General features: G+C 41.7%; 1 protein-coding gene across 1 annotated transcript in view; it reads right to left on the reverse strand.

Annotated features, from left to right (window-relative positions):
- Positions 1-21916, reverse strand: part of LOC126336736 (glutathione S-transferase D7-like) — a 94292-nt gene that overhangs the window by 37581 nt on the left and 34795 nt on the right. Inside the window, exon 4 of the mRNA XM_050000732.1 lies at positions 12842-12983. Coding sequence (XP_049856689.1) covers positions 12842-12983 — 142 coding nt within the window. The remainder of the gene's footprint in view (positions 1-12841; positions 12984-21916) is intronic.

Genomic DNA, 21916 nt, shown 5'->3' on the forward strand with positions numbered 1-21916 from the left:
AGTGTAACAGGAAAAGGGCAAAAAGTAGTGGCACACAGAGTACCCTCCGTCACACACTAGACAAGAAAGTGAGTAAATACTGCATTTTCATCCAGTCGTGAGCTATGCTGAAAGTCTAGAGTTAACAGCTCATCAGGAAGTGACAGTGGTAAAGAAAGTACCCCCCGCCACATATCAGACAACAAAGCAAGTTAATATTGCACCGTTCTCGAGTCCTGTGGTATGCCGAAAGTTTCAAGTATCTAGCTCATCAGGAATTTCGTTTAAAATCAATTGCAGCATTTGTACGGAAGAAACACACGAGAAAGCGACCAAATACAAACATGTTAATGAAATATATAATGGCCTCAATTCGGCGAGGAAGAGAGTCCCTAAGTTTTTGAGGTATGCCATATCCCACTGAAGCCACTTGTTGTTTATTATATCCGTAGAGTTATCAAAATATGGGGATGCTGATTGGTGTGTTCAAGCCGCCGTTACAAATACTCCCAGACATTTCAAAGGGATTACGGGGGGGGGGGGGGGGAGGGGGGGGATTCAGCTGTCCAGTCGAGGTGCATCAGGACACCGAAGTGTTCGTCAAACTAGAAATGTATGCGAGAAGCCGCGTGAGCTCGGGTGTAGTCATCTTGGAAGGTGGGATTGTCCATCCACAGCACACTCATCGTGGAGATGTGGAAGAAAGTGTAACACTTGGCCACCGTGAATGTTGAGCAAAATATGCCGGTTCTTGTTCACGGTAATCTGAATGAATGGGTCCAAGTCTTGCTACGATTACCCTTTACAAAAATTAAAAAAAGCCAACACAGAACCGTCTCTGGCCATCTGGCCAAAACTACACTCTTTAAACACCGCAGTTTGAAACCTTCATTGAGCAGTCAGTGCACTCAAACCCTCGAATAGTGGCAAAATAGGAGCTCGTCGGACGACACCACACGTCACCAGCCAGCCACTGCCCACTGAGGACGTGCAGATTTATGTGCCGTTGTGCTTCGATGTGCCTGCTCCAAATGTCCACTGGAAACTCGGTGGGATGGACCTATCTGCATTCATGGACTGCAGCAATTCCTGGTGGGGCTGCAACCTATTGTCTCTGACAAGGGGCGATTCTTGTGATCAGTTTCTCTCGGTTAGGCTCTTTTTACGACGATTGTTCTTACTCTGGTCCACATTGTTGTGAGTGGTACACGAAAAGTGGCAGACATCTTTGACGGTGTACGCTGATAAACCAACAAATAGGGCAACATCAATCAAGTTATTGGCAGGGGAATGTCCAAACACTTAGCTCTTTTCTATCTTCCTGTCACATCTCCATATCATCTGAGTTACCTGTGCCGGATCTGTACAACTGACAAAAACATCACTTCACTGCCATGAGTTATGTCAGCGGTGTACACATCCTCTACAAAGCTTTAAGCGTTCATTGTGGTCTTTTAAGGATTGTTGTTGTTGTTGTTGTTGTTGTGATGGTCTTCAGTTCTGAGACTGCTTTGATGCAGCTCTCCACGCTACTCTATCCTGTGCAAGCTTCTTCAACTCCCAGTACTTACTGCAAGCTACATCGTTCTGAGTCTGCTTAGTGTATTCATCTATTGATCTCCCTCTACGATTTTTACCCTCCACGTTGCCCTCCAATGCTAAATTTGTGATCCCTTGATGCCTCAGAACATGTCCTACCAACCGGTCCCTTCTTCTTGTCAAGTTGTGCCACAAACTCCTCTTCTCCCCAATTCTATTCAATACCTCCTCATTAGTTATGTGATCTACCCATCTAATCTTCAGCATTCTTCTGCAGCACCACATTTCGAAAGCTTCTATTCTCTTCTTGTCCAAACTATTTATCGTCCATGTTTCACTTCCACACATAGCTACACTCCATACAAATACTTTCAGAAACGACTTCCTGACACTTAAATCTATACTCGATGTTAAAGAATTTCTCTTCTTCAGATACGCTTTACTTGCCATTGTCAGTCTACATTTTATATCCTCTCCACTTCGACCATCATCAGTTATTTTCCTCCCCAAATTGCAAAATCCCTTTACTACTTTAAGTGTCTCATTTTCTAATCTAATTCCCTCAGCATCACCCGACTTAATTCGACTACATTCCATTATCCTCGTCTTACTTTTGTTGATGTTCATCTTATATCTTCCTTTGAAGAAAGTGTCCATTCCGTTCAACTGCTCTTCCAAGTCCTTTGCTGTCTCTGACAGAATTACAATGTCATTGGCAAACCTCAAAGTTTTTATTTCTACTCCATGGATTTTAATACCTACTCCGAATTTTTCTTTTGTTTCCTTTATTGCTTGCTCAATATACATATTGAATAACATCGGCGAGAGGCTACAACCCTGTCTCACCCCCTTCCCAACCACTGGTTCCCTTTCATGCCCCTTGACTCTTATAACTGCCATCTGGTTTCTACACAAATTGTAAATAGCCTTTCGCTCCCTGTATTTTACCCCTGCCACCTTTAGAATTTGAAAGAGAGTATTTCAGTGAACATTGTCAAAAGCTTTCTGTAAGTATACAAATGCTAGAAACGTATGTTTGCCTTTTCTTAATCTGGCTTCTGAGATAAGTCGTAGGGTCAGTATTGCTTCACGTGTTCCAAAATTTCTACGGAATCCAAACTGATCTTCTCTGAGGTCGGCTTCTACCAGTTTTTCCATTCGTCTGTAAAGAATTCGCTTTAGTATTTTGCAGCCCTGTTATTAAACTGATAGTTCGGTAATTTTCAGGACTGGGTCTCCCAAGGCCGACAGTAGTTCTAATCCAATGTTGTCCACTCCTAGGGCCTTGTTTCGACTCAGGTCTTTCAGTGCTCTGTCAAACTCTTCACGCAGTATCATATCTCCCATTTCATCTTCATCTACATCCTATTCCATTTCCATGATGTTGTCCTCAAGTACATTGCCCTTGTATAGATCCTCTATATACTCCTTCCATCTTTCTGCTTTCCCTTCTTCGCTTAGAACCGGGTTTCCATCTGAACTCTTGATATTCATACAAGTGGGTCTCTTTCCTTCAAAGGTCTCTTTAATTTTCCTATAGGCAGTATCTATCTTACCCCTAGTGAGATAAGCCTCTACATCCTTACATTTATCCTCTAGCCATTCCTGCTTAGCCATTTTGAACTTCCTGTTGATCTCATTTTTGAGACGTTTGTATTCCTTTCTGCCTGCTTCATTTACTGCATTTTTATATTTTGTCCATTCGTCAATTAAAGTCAGTATATCTTCTGTTACACAAGGATTTCTACTAGCCCTCGTCTTTTTACCTACTTGATCCTCTGCTCCCTTCACTACTTCATCCCTCAGAGATACGCATTCTTCTTCTACTGTATTTCTTTCCCCATTCCTGACAATTGTTCCCTTATGCTCTCCCTGAAACTTTTTTGAGGGAGTGATTAATATTTAATCCTGCGATCTTATAATTGTAAATCATGCTGTAACGAAATTTATTGTTATTTCTAGATGGTCCAGACTCATTAATGTGACCAGCGCCTAAGTTCGACGTCAAAGTCATAACCACTCACAGACGGCAGATGGCAGCAGTAGCAGCTGGGGAGTATATAAAGCGTATCTGGGGGACGCGGAAAGCAGTTCGGTCTTTGTGTAAAGTGGAAACGGTGCGAGTTATCTGATGTCCACAATGGCATGACCATTGGTTTTTGGTCCAACTGTTGGGTAACTGACCGCCCCGATGAACGTTCAGCGAACGTTACTGCGTTTGGGCCTCCACAGCCGGTGCCTGGTCCATGAACCCATGCCGACTGCTGTTCATCGGTGACGAAGGCTGGAATTTGCACGGCAATAACACAACTGGGCGTCCACTGCGTGGTGACGCGTGGCCTTTCCAGATGAATCACGCTTTATGCTCCATCAGAGAGATGGCCTTTGGAGTGTACGGTGTGAAAGGGCTGAGCAATCTTGTCATTCTGGAAGGCACAGTGGATCATCAAAAGTATGCATCTAACCTTGGGGACCGAGTCAATCCATGCAGTTTATATTTCCACAGCACAGTGGCATTAAGCGACAGGACAATGCTACATGTCGCACAGGTGGCAGTATATGAGCGTGGTTCGAAGAGCTCCAGGATGAGTTTACTGTACTCTCCTGGCCACAATACCCCTCGGATTGAAGCCCGGTCTGAAATCTTTTGACGACCTTGGTCATTCTGTTCGCACCATGGATCTTAACTGAGAAACGTAGCACAGTTGGCCAATGCACTTCAGTTGGCATGGCTCCACATCCCTGTCGGTGCCTACCAGAACGTCACTGACTCTCTTTCTGCACGTCTCACTCTCGAAAGGTGGTTATTCCGGCTTTTGACAGGTAATCATATTAATGTGACTGGACATTGTAGGAAGGAACCCTACAGGAAAAAGTGTCTGTGTCAAACATTGTGCAGGAATATAAAAATATTTCACAATTCAATAACAGATAGTTTCAATTTAATATTTGTTATTGCTTCATTTAGCACGATATTTAGATTTGTTGTTCTGTCTTAAAGTGACAAAAGAACATTGGTTACTTTGTCAGATTAGTGTAGTAGAAACACACGGTTTACAAGACTGTTGTTGCATGTAACACTACACAAAACCCAAACTATTTATAATTGATTATTGCAAACGTCTGCCGCATCGTACCTGTAGAATAAATAACACTATTAATTTTGTTGGGGTACATAAATTTTATACCAAAAACAGAAGTTTATAGTTGCTGGTGATAGATCCCGCAGTTTTAACCTTTTAAGTGACATTGATAATTATAGATACCACTGATCTACCTTATTTGTTACTTTATTTACTACAAACAATCGGATATGTTGGTATTAATAAATTCACAATATTTTCTCTGATAAGCATGAATACCATTTCTATGTTGCTACGTCGGAAAGTTTCAGATGTCGGGGAACAGGTGAGTGCTGGTATGAATATTTACCGATGGCCTTTGAGGCTCTCGTCTATAGAGCTAGTCTGTGTTCAGCTAGCATTTGTCAGCTGTGGATTTATTCTTCTGGTATAAACGACGCGAAGTTCAATTAACAATTACATTATTTTACATTATAAAGTAAAAAGTCCATACGGAAGCCATTTGGAGGCATCTTTACAGCTGAGACGGTCAATTCCAAAACGCATGTAAAAAAAAAGAATCTAAAATAGAGATTTCACATGTTCCAGAATATTCGCAACATTCTTTGCAACATAGTAAAACAGTTACGTCCGTAACTTTTCTTGTGCCGTGGATATTAAGAGTTGAAATCTGCACTCTGTTCTAAGACTTTGTACGTCCTCTTTCTCTTGTGTTCCGAAACTTTGTATGCCTAACGTGAATTTTTAAGTTCCTCAAAAAAATGTCTACCTGTTATGTTTGTTACAATGCACTAAACAAAAACACCCACAAACTGTCGTATTACATACAGTTAAATAACTCATCACATTTTTTAACTCTGAGAAGACTAAAAAGGAGCTGTCTTTATTTAACAGCATGCCGCAGTTTTATTAATGATGTTTATAACCGCATAAATAAGTATCTAGGAACAACCAGTATAAACGATTATGTAATGGGTTTTTTCCCAGTTGAAAGCATGCACCATTATTGAGCGCAGTAACTGTAATCATGCATAGTCAAATAAAAGGGGAAGGAGCCATTTTAGGGTTTTTGAAATTATTATTACTGCCACTGAACTAGAACACAGTAGGAAAAGGAAATGAGATATCCCTACGTGGAAGAAAAATCAAAACTAACAAGGTAAGAATGATATTGAAACTTTCGTTATTTTAGGGCTCAAATGCTTGGTAGAGATCAATGAAGAACAGGTTATCACCACAAGCGAGAAGAGGGGCAGATACCCCTTCAAAAATTGTGTGAAACGAACAGATGTTGTAAGGAAATTCACTCAGTCTCTGACACCCACTGAGTCACATTACTCTCGTGATCATTCAAAGTGCCAGTACGTGCCAACTGAACTGGCCACTAAAAAGTTATGTAAGATCTACAATGCAGCACATATTCCTGAAATGAAAGTGGAATACGGTTTCTTTTATAACATTTTAGAACTAGGTATTGTGTAAGTTTCAGGAGGCCTCCTATAGACAAATGCTAAAAATATTCTGAGTTGCAAGAACGCATTAGAAGAGCCAAAATAGCGGAGAATGTTGCTTTGAAAGATAACTTGCTCAGTGAATTTGTTTATCACAAACTGCGTGCGATGGCATTTTTCAAACTACTGACAATACAGAATGAGCTAGAAATTACTGTGTCTCTTTACTGCGAAAAGAATGTTACTACCTAAACTAGAGGATCAGGCGGCGTATATAGCCGCCAACCCTATTTTTTTGACTTCACTATTTGAGTAGGAACTTATAAGCGAAAGCAGTCTAAGGAAAACACATTTTTATAAACTGATCATGCAAAACATTATGACAACCTGCTTAATAGCTTGTTTGTCCGTCTTTGTAACGAAATACATAACTGATTCTGCATATCAGGAATCCAACAGTTTGCTGGTAGGTTTCTGGAGGTAGGTGGCATAAGAAATATACCGCGGGTCATGTAATCTGATTGATGTACGCGGTAATGGCACCCGATAGCGACACACTTGGGTTCCGTAGAGTTTACATCAGGCGAATTTCGTCGCCGAGACATCAACGTGACTCACTATAATGCTCTTCAAACCTCTGTAGCACGGTTCTGGCTCCGAGACATGGATAGTTATACTGCTGAAAGTTGACAACGCCGTCGGCATGAAGGAATGTAGGTGGTTCGCAGCTGTCACTGTGTCTTCGATTACTATCCCACGTCCCATGCACGTTTCGAGCCGCCGTTCACCTCGATGACTACGTTTGTGGAGCCGATCATTGGCAAAGTGTAGAAAAATGTGATTCAACCGAAGAGCCGACACGTTTCCATTGATCGACGGTCGAATTCCGATGGTCCCGTGCCCACTGCAATCGTAATTTGCGATGTCTTTGGGTCAACATGTGAACACAGAGGGGTGGTCTACTGCGGAGCTCCATGTTCAAAAATATACGACGAGCGGTGTGCTCCGAAACGCGCAAGCATTGAGGTCTTTCAGCAGTGATGCCACAGATCGCCATCCATCCTACTTTACAGTGCAGACAAGCCCTCGAACTCCACGTTCTGTGAAGAGCCGTGGACGTCTAACCGTTTTCTTTTTAGCGCCTAGTGACAGCTTCACTGTCCTTCCTCTTTCCGTAGATGCTCATTACATCTGCGCGTGTATATTCGACCAGATATGCCGTTTTCGAGATATTCGTTCACAGGCTCTGCGTAATAATAATCTGTCCTTCGCTTATCGGAATGGATTTCCTCATCTGCAGCTCATATCTGTCCGCGTCCTCTCCGCTTACACACTTTTGCTACCGCGTCACGTGCCCCTATGCCACCAGGCAGCATCGAACGTCGCAGTAGGCACTGGTCACAATTTTCTGGCTTGTCAGAGTATTGCCGGAAAGAAAATTAGGGTTTCAAAAGTTCCAATATAATATCTTCCAGTGTGCATCATAAATTAAGAAATACATTATTCCCTCCATTGATGCGTATACGCCTTTATGCTGATGGATGGGATGGTCAAAACAAAAATGAACTCATGACGGGTGTGCTAAGCAAGTGACTGGCAACTGAAGTATCAGTCCAATTAAAAAAGTCGTAATTTTTCCAGTCGCTGGCCACTCTTATATGCCCCAGATCGTGTTTTTTGTCGTATCGAGAAGATATTCGCCGACAGAAAGAATTCTGAATCTCCAAGAGTACATAGACATACAAGTATTTCAGGAATTTGATGAATCATCCATCTAGTTGGATTTCTTAACTGTAAAAAAGGCAGTGACTGACATAATGAAACATCTAGCAAACTGCCGCTTCAAGTTCGTTCCCATAAAAAGATTCTTTATCCGCAGAAGCAAATTAACAACAATCCAAGGTGAAACAAGCTATATTACAGATCTTGGAGTGCTAATGGGTGTTTGCAGAAAAGACAGAAGCATTAAGCAGGTGGTTGTTGAACCTTTACCTTTGGGTTTTGTATCTAAATCTTCAAAAATCAAAGAGGTTTTGAGCCTGCTTTACAAGCACTTCGGCACTGAGTAGCACATAAATCCATTTATTACTTTTTCAAAGAATTGCCAGAGTCTTGCAAGCTTAACTTAACGACAACAGGACCAATGATTGAAAAGATTTTATTTAACCGCGTTCTTCAATGAAACAAAGTTTTCTACGCCTTAAATCGTAATTTTTAAGCTATTTTCGGCCACAGAATATATTTGTATCGTATGAATGATATATCAATGACGCAAAGTACACCACGTTGGTAACCATGCTGTCGAACATTTTTGAAATTTTGTTAAAGAAAGAAGTGCTTGTTTGTTTCAGATTATGTTTCAAATTACAATTAATTTTCAATAATAACAGATACATCCTAAATGGATGGTTCACTAACAGCCCAAAGTATTTCATATGGGCAGTTAGAACCCATCTGAATTTAATTCTAGAAAGCTACTTCTTTTGATTCCACTTCTCTTAAATTACAGTGTCACCCATGAAATACATATTTGTGAAATACATAAATACATACTTTTAATAGTGCAAAATATTGCACCTAAGTATCTTAAATTTTAACCGTTTCCTGATTGTACTCTGAGAAGCAGTTTCTGTCTCTAGGATCAGTTTCTGCCTTTAGTGCATTAAGAGACAAGTGACTGAAAAATATATATAATACAATTATAATACAATTCATGTAACTACTCTGTATTTATATTAAAAATGGGAATACATCTCATAATTCTTATAAACATTTCATGATTTCCAGAATCCTTCATATTTTATCCGTTGCAAAACTCGTTATGTCCATGTTTGTTGGTTTCAGAACTAAACGTGTCCTCTATTACTTTCCAAAAGTCAGCATTTCCGTTAAAAATTACTATTAATTATGAAAATAAGGTATTTACTAGTACCTACCACATATTTGTTTGAAATAATTTTCTGCATTTAATTTGTTTTTTATAGATTTCTAATTTCATTATGAAGTGACACAGTAGTCTTTTTCCGTTTTTCTCTGTTTACCTTAACATGGACATGTTCAGTTTTGGACCTGACTACCTCAGCTACTTTTCTTCCGATCCTTACATGTCGTGAGTTCAGTTCATAGTTACATGCAATTTTACTCATCAGATCCTGTGAAACGCTTCTCCTAATGAAGAATGAGCACTGCCGATGGCATTGTTTCATAAATCTTCTCGAAAATGTTAGCTACTGAGAAAACACAAACTATTTCCTCTGGCAGTGCACGTGTAGGACGATTACTGAAAATGTGTAACACAACAAAAACAGTTTAAGCACACAGTTGAATGTTATACGTACATTAGTTACTCATTTATAGTTGGTTCTTATACAGTAGTTAGTAGGACTACACCTATAATTGTAAATATGTTTTTAGGTCTATAAGAGTTTATAGAGATGGCATAGTTCCATGGCAGATGAAGTTATGGTTAGTGGTGTGAGTAATTGCTGGAAAGTGATCGCAGAAGAGCCCGCAGAAGATTATAATTTGGAGGACACTGTTGCGGATAGTGTAGCTACTATTTCTGAAGTTTCAGTCTGGGTGACACAGTGTCAAGCGGTCCAGTGGGTGAAAAGTCTAGTAGAGATATAACAGGTGAAGTAGACGGTTAGCCTGGTCTTGAAGAAGCAATTCATGAATGTTGTGAAACCGTCTCTGATACTGAAGTGGCTGCAAATGTGGAATTGCATGCATTGTCTGAAGTTGGTTGCGAAACCCAGTGCTGTCGTGCTGCTGAGGCAATGCGTTTATTATCAGAAGCTGAGATCGATCATTTCCTGCAGATTTTTTTGAACCTTTTCAGCACATATTTTGTGTTCCTGATTCATTAGTATGAGTATTTACCACCCCATAACACACGGCGACCTTAGAAAGACATACTAAATGGAGCAGTTTTTACTGTTATGCTGGACAGAACATTTTGTCACTTACGGAACTTAATTTGATCTATAGTTTTGCTTACGACTATTTTAATACCTCTTTTTTCTCGATTTTTAAACAGGTCATCTGATGACTGCCTGGTAATAAGTCGATACCATTTGACTGACCTTACACTGAAATATATGATTTAAAAGTACTAACAAGCCAGTAATTGCGTCTCACTAAAGCGGCACATCGCCCGTACAAAAAGAAACGGGTCTTATACCTGGCGTATAAGCTACGACAGCACAATAACTATGGTGTCAGCTTGAACAGACAACTGCAGACAACAGATGCATATTTGACCAGCGAGTTGTGAAGAGATGACGTTGAGTACTGGACGTGCGGCCTTAATGTATTAACTTTGTTATGTCACAAATCGCAATGGAACGACATCTATAAATCAAATGGTTGTGGTAAGTTCATACGGGACCAACCTGCTGAGGTCATCGGTCCATAGGCTTACACACTACTTAATCTAACTTAAACTAACTTAGGCTTAGGACAACACACGCACCCATGCCCGATGGAGGACTCGAACCTCCGACGGGGGAGCCGCGTGAACCGTGGCAAGGCGCCCTGTGACCGCACTGCCACAGATCAATTCACAGTACTGTACAACTACAATATTGGTCATTAAATAAGAAGCCACCAGCTGATAAACCAATGACTTTATTTGGCACGTTTCAGGTAGAACTCATCATCAGATAATCATGAACATCTTGGTGATCAGGTATATAAGGACTGTATGTAAGAAACAAATTTGACCCAGTCTTCCATGACAACTTTGTTCGTTATACACTGTCTTTGTACATCTGGTCACCAAGATGTCCAAGACAATCTGATAATGAGCTTTATACGAAATAACTACTGCCATTAAAATTGCTACACCACGAAGATGACGTGCCACAGACGCGAAATTGAACCGACAGGAAGAAGATGCCGTGATATGCAAATAATTAGCTTTTCAGAGGATTCACACAAGGTTGGCGCCGGTGGCGGACACCTACAACATGCTGACAGGAGGAAAGTTTCCAACCGATTTCTCATACACAAACAACAGTTGACCGGCGTTGCCTGGTGAAACGTTGTTGTGATGTCTCGTGTAAGGAGGAGAAATGCGTACCATCACGTTTCCGACTTTGATAAAGGTCGGATTGTAACCTATCGCGATTGCGGTTTATCGTATCGCGAAATTGCTGCTCGCGTTGGTCGAGATCCAATAACTGTTAGTAGAATATGGAATCGGTGGTTTGAGGAGGGTAATACGGAACGCCGTGCTGGATCCCAACAGCCTCGTATCACTAGCGGTCGATATGACAGGCATCTTATCGGCATGACTGTAACGGATCGTGCAGCCACTTCTCGATCCCTGAGTAAACAGATGGGGACGTTTCCAAGACAACAACCTTCTGCAGGAACAGTTCGATGACGTTTGCAGCAGCTTGGACTATCAGTTCGGTGACCATGGCTGCGGTGACCCTTGACGCTGCATCACAGACAGGAGCGCCTGCGGTGGTGTACACAACGACGAACCTGTTTGCACGAATGGCAAAACGTCATTTTTTCGGATGGATCCGGGTTTTGTTTACAGCATCATGATGGTCGCGTCCGTGTTTGGTGAACGCACGTTGTAAGCGTGTATTCGTCATCGCCATAATGGCGTATCACTCGGCGTGATGGTATGGTGTGCCATTGGTTACACCTCTCGGTCACCTCTTGTTCGCATTGACGGCACTTTGAACAGTGGACGTTACATTTCATATGTGTTACGACACGTGGCTCTACCCTTCATTCGATCCCTGCGAAACCCTATATTTCAGCAGGGTTATGCACGACCGCTTGTTGCAGGTCCTGTACGGGCCTTTCTGGATACAGAAAATGTTCGACTGCTGCCCTGGCCAGCACATTCTCCAGATCTCTCACCAACTGAAAACTTCTTGTCAATGGTGACCGAGCAACTGGCACGTCACAATACACACGTCACTACTCTTGATCAACTGTGGTATCGTGTTGAAGCTGCATGGGCAGCTTACCTGTACACGCCATCCAAGCTCTGTTTGACTCAAATCCCAGGCGTATCAAGGCCGTTATTAGAGCCAGAGGTGGTTGTTCCGGGTACTGATTTCTCAGGATCTATGCACCCAAATTGCGTGAAAATGTAATCACATGTCAGTTCTAGTATATTTGTGCAATGAATCCCCGTTGATCATCTTCATTTCTTCTTGGTGTAGCAATTTTAATGGGAAGTAGTGTATGTCAAATCAAGACATTGGCTTATCAGGTAGTACAGTAATTGTGCAGCGCTCCTATTGATTTGCAGTGAGGTCTCATTCATTATGCATGACGTTATGTTACAATTACAAGTCCACATCAAGTGTTCAGGACGTCCTCCAGAATGTTCTGAAGAAGAGAAAAGTTTGTACGAAGATTGTATGCAAACTTGTTGGCTGTCGAACAAAAACAACGATGGGTGGATGCGTGCTGCAACCCGACAAATGCAAAATGCGAGCAATTTCTTTTCTGGAAGAAATCATCACAAGACTTGGTGTTATCGAAGTGAACCTACCCTAAAACAACAATATGCAAAAATTGGATTGAAGGATCAACACTTTGACGACATACCGACATTTAAACCAATGTGACGTAGGGATTGAACAACACCTCAAAACAGGGCTTTTCTGTTTCTTATGGTTACCTGAACATAGCTCAAGTTGGGTAGATTAAGAAGAAACATTAAGCATTAAAACACTTCTCTGATTTTTGTTAATTCAGTCTCTAAACTTTTCGGACCGACGGGGTATGGCTGGTATTTGTATTTGTAGTACTTACGAAATACTGGTTAATACGCTGCTGCAGAGTTGCGCTGTCAAAGTAGAGCAGCTGGTCGACAACGGCTCTGCGCTTCGGGTCCCTCGGGTATAGAGAGTCATCTTTCGCATACTGGTCGGTCAGGTAGCACAGTATGGCGCCGCTGAAAGCAGGGAAGAGGTACAGAATGCAATGCTGCTGAAACTTCTTTCCATACTCTTGCGGCTCAATTGTACAACAAAGAATAAGTTCTTCAATAAGTTACACAAAATTCATAATACAAAGCTGTATTTGGTTCTTTTATTGCCCACAAATCATCATCTGGTAGCTGTGCCATCGTAACTTGAACGTGAATCGCAAACGTGACTACAGTCACAAAAATAAAACATAAATGACAAGACGTAATTACGAGACTCGAACAAAAACACTTTACATACGAGGGGTGTCCAGAAAGTAAGTTACGATTGATCGCGAAATGAGAATCACAGTGAAAATCAGAAATATTTCATTTGTAACAGTTAGCTACACCTTTCAGTTACTTCTCTACGTAGTCGCCGTTCTGACTCAGACATTCGTCGTAGCGTTGTACCAACTTTCCAATACCCTCATCATAAAAGGCAGCCTCCAGTGCTTTCCGCCAATTCTCTATGGTGGCCTAAAGCTCGTTGTCTGTGCCAAAATGTTGTCTTCATAGCCAGTGGTTCGTTTGAGCAGAGATGAAACTCAGTGGGGGACAATTACGGGCTGTATTGTGGGTAACCAAACATTTCCAATTGAAACAATGCAGACGCATCTTCATTGCCCCTGCAGAATGAGGCTGAGAATTGTATTGAAGAAGAAACCGCACGACAATTATGTAATGTTGGTTGCATAGCGTTAGGGGAAAATTATCACCAGGCCCTCGTACTTGGCGGGAGACACTATTTTCTATAACATCTTTACGCGCTCACTAAGAGCTCAGGAATGAAAAGAGCGACATAATTCTAGCTAGAGTTATACTAGAGACACTGCCCAACACATCTTTGCAAAGCTTTATCGGGTTTTCATAGTCTTTCCATTTCGCGACCGGTCGTAACTTACTTTCTGGACAGCCCTCGTATTACGAATATGGAAACATAGGAATACAGCTACTGGCACACTCATTGACAAAGCTCCAATACACACGGTCCACAGATCAACCGTTACCGAGGTATTGCATTAATTACAGTTGGGAGCCACATGTAAACGCCCCTGGATACCGCCGTGTTTACGTTGGTATCTCAAGGTTTTGGATCGACTATCTGTTAGTTTACGCCTGCGCAACTACTACCCTTTCCCCCTCCGTGCACTGTGCCGTAGCGGCCTCACAATCAGTTACGACTTGCACTTCATGTATGGCAAAGCGAATGGCAGTGCCCTTGAGGCTGCACGATCGCATGAAGAAGCTTTTTTCTCCGCAGACAGCCCGACAGGTGTACATTTAGCCGACCATGTCAATGCGTTAGAGAAACCTAGAGTTTTCGCACACCAGTACCAGAAGGTCGACCCACATCCTTAACACCCGATGTTAAGGAGCCATGTCACGGACTGCGCGGCACTTCCCGCCGGAGGTTCGAGTCCTCCCTGGGGCATGGGTGTGTGAGTTGTTCTTAGCATAAGTTAGATTAAGTAGTGTAGGGACCGATGACCTAAGCAATTTGCTCCCTTAGGAATTCAAACACACATTTGAACATTTGCAGCCGATGTTGAGGAAAAGGTGTGCATTGTACACGAACGTTCTAGTACTTCGAAAAGAAGGACTGCTATCCAAGGGCGTCACAAGAGTGTGGCGGGTTTTACATCGGCAAGTACTCTATGTATATGATCTCCAGCGAGTGCAATCCCTCAACAATACAGATTTCCCTCATGGAGAGAATTCTGCCAAAGACTGCAACAACAGTGTACCCTGAATTCCCTGTTTGTAAGTAGCATTCTGTTCACGGGTGAGGCTGAGTTTACATTCGGGCCGATGTCAGTCCTAATGCAGCACACGTATCACGACATAGCGTTGATTGTTGAACGTCTTGGCCGCCGGTGTGGCTGAGCGGTTCTAGGCGCTTCATTCTGGAACCGCGCTACCGCTACGGTCGCAGGTACGAATCCTGTCTCTGGCATGTATGTGTGTGATGTCCTTAGGTTAGTTACATTTAAAAAATGGTTCAAGTGGCTCTGAATACTATGGGACTTCTGAGGTCATCAGTCCCCGGGAACTTAGAACTACTTAAACCTAACTAACCTAAGGACATCACATTGATGCCCGAGGCAGGATTCGAACCTGTGACCGTAGCGGTCGCGCGGTTCAAGACTGTAGTGCCAAGAACCACTCGGCCACTCCGGCTGGTAGTTATATTACAGTAGTTCTAAGGTCTAGGAGATTGATGATCTCAGATGTTAACTCCCTTAGTGCTCAGAGCCATTTGAACCATTTTTTTGAACTTCTGAACCGGACTACTCTGGAACAGCATAACTGGACCACACTTCCCTACCACAGAGACTAACCGGACAGCAGTACATGCGGTTACTGCGGACTGTACGTTCAGATGTTGATGATGATGTCCCACTGAACCAAAGCCTGAACATGTCGTTCATGCATGACGGTGCTCAAGCACATTTTCATTTACAAGTGCTCTGGGTTCTAACTCGGTCGTATGGCCAACACTGGAGGAGGGCGAATGCCATTGCGTCCAAGGTCTGCGAATGTAGAACAAAGCCGGCCGGAGTGGCCGTGCGGTTCTAGGCTATACAGTCTGGAGCCGAGCGACCGCTCCGGTCGCAGGTTCAAATCCTGCCTCGGGCATGGATGAGTGTGATGTCGTTAGGTTAGTTAGGTTTAATTAGTTCTGAGTTTAGGTGACTGATGACCTCAGAAGTTAGGTCTCATAGTGTTCAGAGCCATTTGTAGAACAAAATCAAAGCTGTAAAGTACATAAACCCTCGTGGCCATTCCAGTTGAGTGAAAATAAATAGCAGTAACATGATAAGTTTAAGGAAATTCACGAGGTGAAACGAAATTGAGATGAAAAGGTTATAGAAAATTCACAAGGTGAAATGATATGGAGAACTACATTTTAAGCTATAACTTACGTCAATCTGTTAAAAGCAATAAGGTTGAGTAGTACTTCATTGTATTAATAGAAATTAACGGATAGAAAACGCTGATAACTGTTTACTGAAGACATACTTGATAAAGTAGAAATATATGAAGGGAACACACTACTTGAGATTATAGGCATGAGGAATCAGTTCACACATGTGAGGATAGTCACATACCGGCTGTCGAGGTATCCCGTCTTATCTTTTGTTTACCTACGTTAACATCATATATTCTTATGATTGTAGTTGCATTTGTGTCTCATGCTCCAACTACTATGACACATGTACAAGATGATGGTTTACAATCGAAGCCGGTAGGAAATTAAGAGAACGAAAAACAGCTTTATGTTGTGCATTTTGTGAAAGACATTTGCTGTATTAACGACTGCCTGAAGAGAATGCTTTAAATAAGTTTTATGCTTGCTTGTGCCTGTGAGAAAATTTTTTTGCTTCCTTCCTGTTCAGTTTTATAGAATACGTTGGTGCTTCAATACGATCACAACCTGACACAAAGTCTCTTCCTAAACCCGTTAGTCCGGTGCCCTGCCCAGTAATCTACTCCTCAAAAATCTGTTTCGCCATAGAATTGTGTCTGACATCTCCCTGACGACGAAATCATTAGAGACAAAGTAGTGGCTCAGTTGGCAAATACCGGAGAAAGGATGCATCTGCAGTCTCTTTAAGGAACCATAGCGGCCTATGCCGGAACTGACGCAGTGAAAATCGGTAAAATCCTTAATAACGAAAGCTGGTCAAGTATTTAAGGCCACTGCTCGCGAATATGGATACAATTGATTAACCACTGCACCACAATCCTTGATTTTGTAGGTTCGTTCCTTAGTGGTCAGACAAACACTAAAGCATTACATTCTTCCTAATTTTCAGTCACACATAATGTCACTATTTTTTGCCAAAGGAATAGAGATAATAGAAATGCAGTAATATGAGACAAAATATACGCTATCTGATCAAAAGTAGCCGGCCAAGTATAAGTGGAGATTAAAATGGGGTGTGTCTGTCCTTCACCTTCATGACAGCCTGAAGTCTCTGGGGGAACTTCCACTGAGATATCTGAAGGTCTGGGTAGAATGGCAGCCCATTCTTCCTCAAGAGCTGAAATAACAGAGGGTCGCTGGAGCTTGAAGTCAGCGTGTATGAAAGGTCTTATCAATCCGTTCCTCATATTATTTTCGTTGGTTTGCTTTATCAGTTTCGGCAGAGTATCTATTCTCTGCCTACATTTGCTCATATTTTTCATACTCGTGTATTCCATGTCAGGGAGGCAGGTCATATTGGAAATCTGAATTGTGAGTCTCGCTTCTCATCTTGATTAGGTTTAACAGCAAGTGCAACATGTACGTATAACCTCCTGTCGCTCATTTTGATTGAATTTGAGTGTATTTGCAAATGCGTGCAATTAGTGATATTCAGGTGGAAGTTCTTGGTTTAGCTTTGCAGTAACAGCATGGGAAGACAGTTGTGTGTTATTTTGAAGCCAGCTCCGATGGCGAAACATTCTCGCAACATGTCGCCACAAACTGCCGCGCGTTGCAAAGACGTGCAGTTTTCGGCAGAAAGGACCAGGTATTTCGTTTCCTGATTTGTAATTGGAAGAACCCCTGCTCTTTTGAAATGAAAAAAAAGTAGCTTGGTGATTGGTCAGTCCATTCCCAACTAGGATCGTTGCGCTCCGTATTGTAATAAAACTGGTTATAGTGAGATTCCCCCCCCCCCCCCCCCCCCATGAACCGCGGACCTTGCCGTTGGTGGGGAGGCTTGCGTGCCTCAGCGATACAGATGGCCGTACCGTAGGTGCAACCACAACGGAGGGGTATCTGTTGAGAGGCCAGACAAACGTGTGGTTCCTGAAGAGGGGCAGCAGCCTTTTCAGTAGTTGCAGGGGCAACAGTCTGTATGATTGACTGATGTGGCCTTGTAACATTAACCAAAACGGCCTTGCTGTGCTGGTACTGCGAACGGCTGAAAGCAAGGGGAAACTACAGCTGTAATCTTTCCCGAGGGCATGCAGCTTTACTGTATGATTAAATGATGATGTCGTCCTTTTGCGTAAAATATTCCGGAGGTAAAATAGTCCCCCATTCGGATCTCCGGGCGGGGACTACCCAAGACGACGTCGTTACCAGGAGAAAGAAAACTGGCGTTCTACGGATCGGAGCGTGGAATGTCAGATCCCTTAATCGGGCAGGTAGGTTAGAAAATTTAAAAAGGGAAATGGATAGGTTAAAGGTAGATATAGTGGGAATTAGTGAAGTTTGGTGGCAGGAAGAACAAGACTTTTGGTCATGTGAATACAGGGTTATAAATACAAAATCAAATAGGGGTAATGCAGGAGTAGGTTTAATAATGAATAAAAAAATAGGAGTGAGGGTAAGCTACTACAAACAGCATAGTGAACGCATTATTGTGGCCAAGATAGACACAAAGCCCACGCCTACTACAGTAGTACAAGTTTATATGCCAACTAGCTCTGCAGATGACGAAGAAATTGAGGAAATCTATGATGAGATAAAAGAAATTATTCAGGTAGTGAAGGGAGACGAAAATTTAATAGTTATGGGTGACTGGTATTCGTCAGTAGGAAAAGGGAGAGAAGGAAACATAGTAGGTGAATATGGATTGGTGGGAAGAAATGAAAGAGGAAGCCGTCTGGTACAATTTTGCACAGAGCATAATTTAATCATAGCTAATGCTTGGTTCAAGAATCATAAAAGAAGGTTGTATACATGGAAGAATCCTGGAGATACTAAAAGATATCAGATAGATTATATAATGGTAAGACAGAGATTTAGGAATCAGATTTTAAATTGTAAGACATTTCCAGGGGCAGATGTGGACTCTGACCACAATCTATTGGTTATGAACTGTAGATTAAAACTGAAGAAACTATAAAAAGGTGCTAATTTAAGGAGATGGGACCTGGATAAACTGAAAGAACCAAGGGTTGTAGAGAGTTTCAGGGAGAGCATAAGGGAACAATTGACAGGAATGGAGGAAAGAAATACAGTAGAAGAAGAATGGGTACCTCTGAGGGATGAAGTAGTGAAGGCAGCAGAAGATAAAGTAGGTAAAAAGACGAGGGCTAATAGAAATCCGTGGGTAACAGAAGAAATATTGAATTTAATTGATGAAAGGAGAAAATATAAAAATGCACTAAATGAAGCAGGCAAAAAGGAATACAAACGTCTCAAAAATGAGATCGACAGGAAGTGCAAAATGGCTAAGCAGGGATGACTAGAGGACAAATGTAAGGATGTAGAGGCTTATCTCACTAGGGATAAGATAGATATTGCCTACAGGAAAATTAAAGAGACCTTTGGAGAAAAGAGAACCACTTGTATGAATATCAAGAGCTCAGATGGAAACCCAGTTCTAAGCAAAGAAGGGAAGGCGAAAGGTGGAAGGAGTATATAGAAGGTTTATACAAGGGCGATGTACTGGAAATGGAAGAGGATGCAGATGAAGACGAAATGAGAGATACGATACTGCGGGAAGAGTTTGACAGAGCACTGAAAGACCTGAGTCGAAACAAGGCCCCGGGAGTAGACAACATTCCATTAGAACTACTGACGGCCTTGGGAGAGCCAGTCATGACAAAACTCTACCATCTGGTGAGCAAGATTTATGAGACAGGCGAAATACCCTCAGACTTTAAGAAGAATATAATAAATCCATCCCAAAGAAAGCAGGTGTCGACAGATGTGAAAATAAATATCAGTTTATTAAGTCACAGCTGCAAAATACTAACGCGAATTCTTTACAGACGAATGGAAAAACTGGTAGAAGCGGATCTTGGGGAAGATCAGTTTGGATTCCGCAGAAATGTTGGAACACGTGAGGCAATACTAACCTTACGACTTATCTTAGAAGAAAGATAAAGAAAAGGCAAACCTACGTTTCTAGCATTTGTAGACTTAGAGAAAGCTATTGACAATGTTGACTGGAATACTCTCTTTCAAATTCTAAAGGTGGCAGGGTAAAATACAGGGAGCGTAAGGCTATTTACAATTTTTACAGAAACCAGATGGCAGTTATAAGAGTCGAGGGGCATGAAAGGGAAGCAGTGGTTGGGAACGGAGTGAGACAGGGTTGTAGCCTCTCCCCGATGTTATTCAATCTGTATATTGAGCAAGCAGTAAAGGAAACAAAAGAAAAATTTGGAGTAGGTATTAAAATTCACGGAGAAGAAATAAAAACTTTGAGGTTCGCCGATGACATTGTAATTCTGTCAGAGACAGCAAAAGACTACGAAGAGCAGTTGAACGGAATGGACAGTGTTGAAAGGAGGATATAAGATGAATGTCAACAAAAGCAAAACGAGGATAACGGAATGTAGTCAAATTAAATCGGGTGATGGTGAGGGAATTAGATTAGGAAATGAGACACTTAAAGTAGTAAAGGAGTTTTGCTATTTGGGGAGTAAAATAACTGATGATGGTCGAAGTAGAGAGGATATAAAATGTAGACTGGCAATGGCAAGGAAAGCGTTTCTGAAGAAGAGAAATTTGTTAACATCGAGTATAGATTTAAATGTCAGGAAGTCGTTTCTGAATGTATTTGTATGGAGTGTAGCCATGTATGGAAGTGAAACTTGGACGATAACTAGTTTGGACAAGAAGAGAATAGAAGCTTTCGAAATGTGGTGCTACAGAAGAATGCTGAAGATTAAATGGGTAGATCACATAACTAATGAGGAGGTATTGAATAGAATTGGGGAGAAGAGGAGTTTGTGGCACAACTTGACAAAAAGTAGGGAGCGGTTGGTAGGACATGTTTTGATGCATCAAGGGATCACAAATTTAGCATTGGAGGGCAGCGTGGAGGGTAAAAATCGTAGAGGGAGACCAAGAGATGAATACACTAAGCAGATTCAGAAGGATGTAGGTTGCAGTAAGTACTGGGAGATGAAGAAGCTTGCACAGGATAGAGTATCATGGAGAGCTGCATCAAACCAGTCTGAGGACTGAAGACCACAACAACAACAACAACATAGTGAGATAAATCTACTATGAAGTGAACGATACCTTGGTGAAGATGTAAAAACCAAAAATTCACTACTACAACGAAGCTATACGAAAATGTTTGAATGTCAACGTTTGTAAAATCTTAATATAATTACAATGATGATTACGGGCTTCTCACAAAAGATAGACAGTTAATTTTTATTATCTATGAAATGTATGTCCCAAAGATTACTCTACATAAATAGATCTATATATGATAGTAATTTCCTTGCTACATGTTGATAGAGAAAATTTTTGTTCTTTTGGCCAGTTGATTGTACGGCTATAAAGTGCGAAGATGCTAACGAGTTATGTGTGTTTTATTGATTTGTATTGTGAAGTGAAATGGTTGAAAATATATGCCTAATTTTCCAGAAAGTCTACCAGATTTTACATTGTTATTGAAGTAGTAGCGCGATCATCCTCTAGACAGTTATAGAAAGGTGAACCATAGGTGGTAAGAGAACAACCAGCCATCAACATTCGAAAAAGCAGAGCAACAAAAAAGATGAATATTTTTATTATTAACAGAACTGGTTATTTAAATTCGTCTGTCTCTGTGACTCGATGTAGTGTGTCACTATCTCAGTGTGGCAAGTGCTGTGAAAATGTGGCCAGCCGCCCAAATTACTAACTTCGTCCAAACATAAGTAAGTTCAACTTTGGGCAACAAGAAGGTGGGGACGGTCAGAGTAAGCAGAGACGAGGCAGTTTAGATTTGAGAAGGACTTAATTCGACATGGATGAAGCCAGTTGTAGTGCTGCTACATTGTCGAGTGAATAGTGATTTTTGGATGGAAATTAGTTCAATTTCGAGTTAGGTTTCTCTATAATCGTGTAATACCGTCGTTGGGAGCAGCGCTGTATTTTCGCAAGTGGTGAATTCAGTACTGTTTATTGAAAATTCAGGTAGAATTGAATTCGATGTTCAGCCGGTCATGATGCGCTTCACGTATCATGTGCC

This window comes from Schistocerca gregaria, chromosome 2 (assembly GCF_023897955.1).
Source record: "Schistocerca gregaria isolate iqSchGreg1 chromosome 2, iqSchGreg1.2, whole genome shotgun sequence".
Lineage (NCBI taxonomy): Eukaryota > Metazoa > Arthropoda > Insecta > Orthoptera > Acrididae > Schistocerca > Schistocerca gregaria.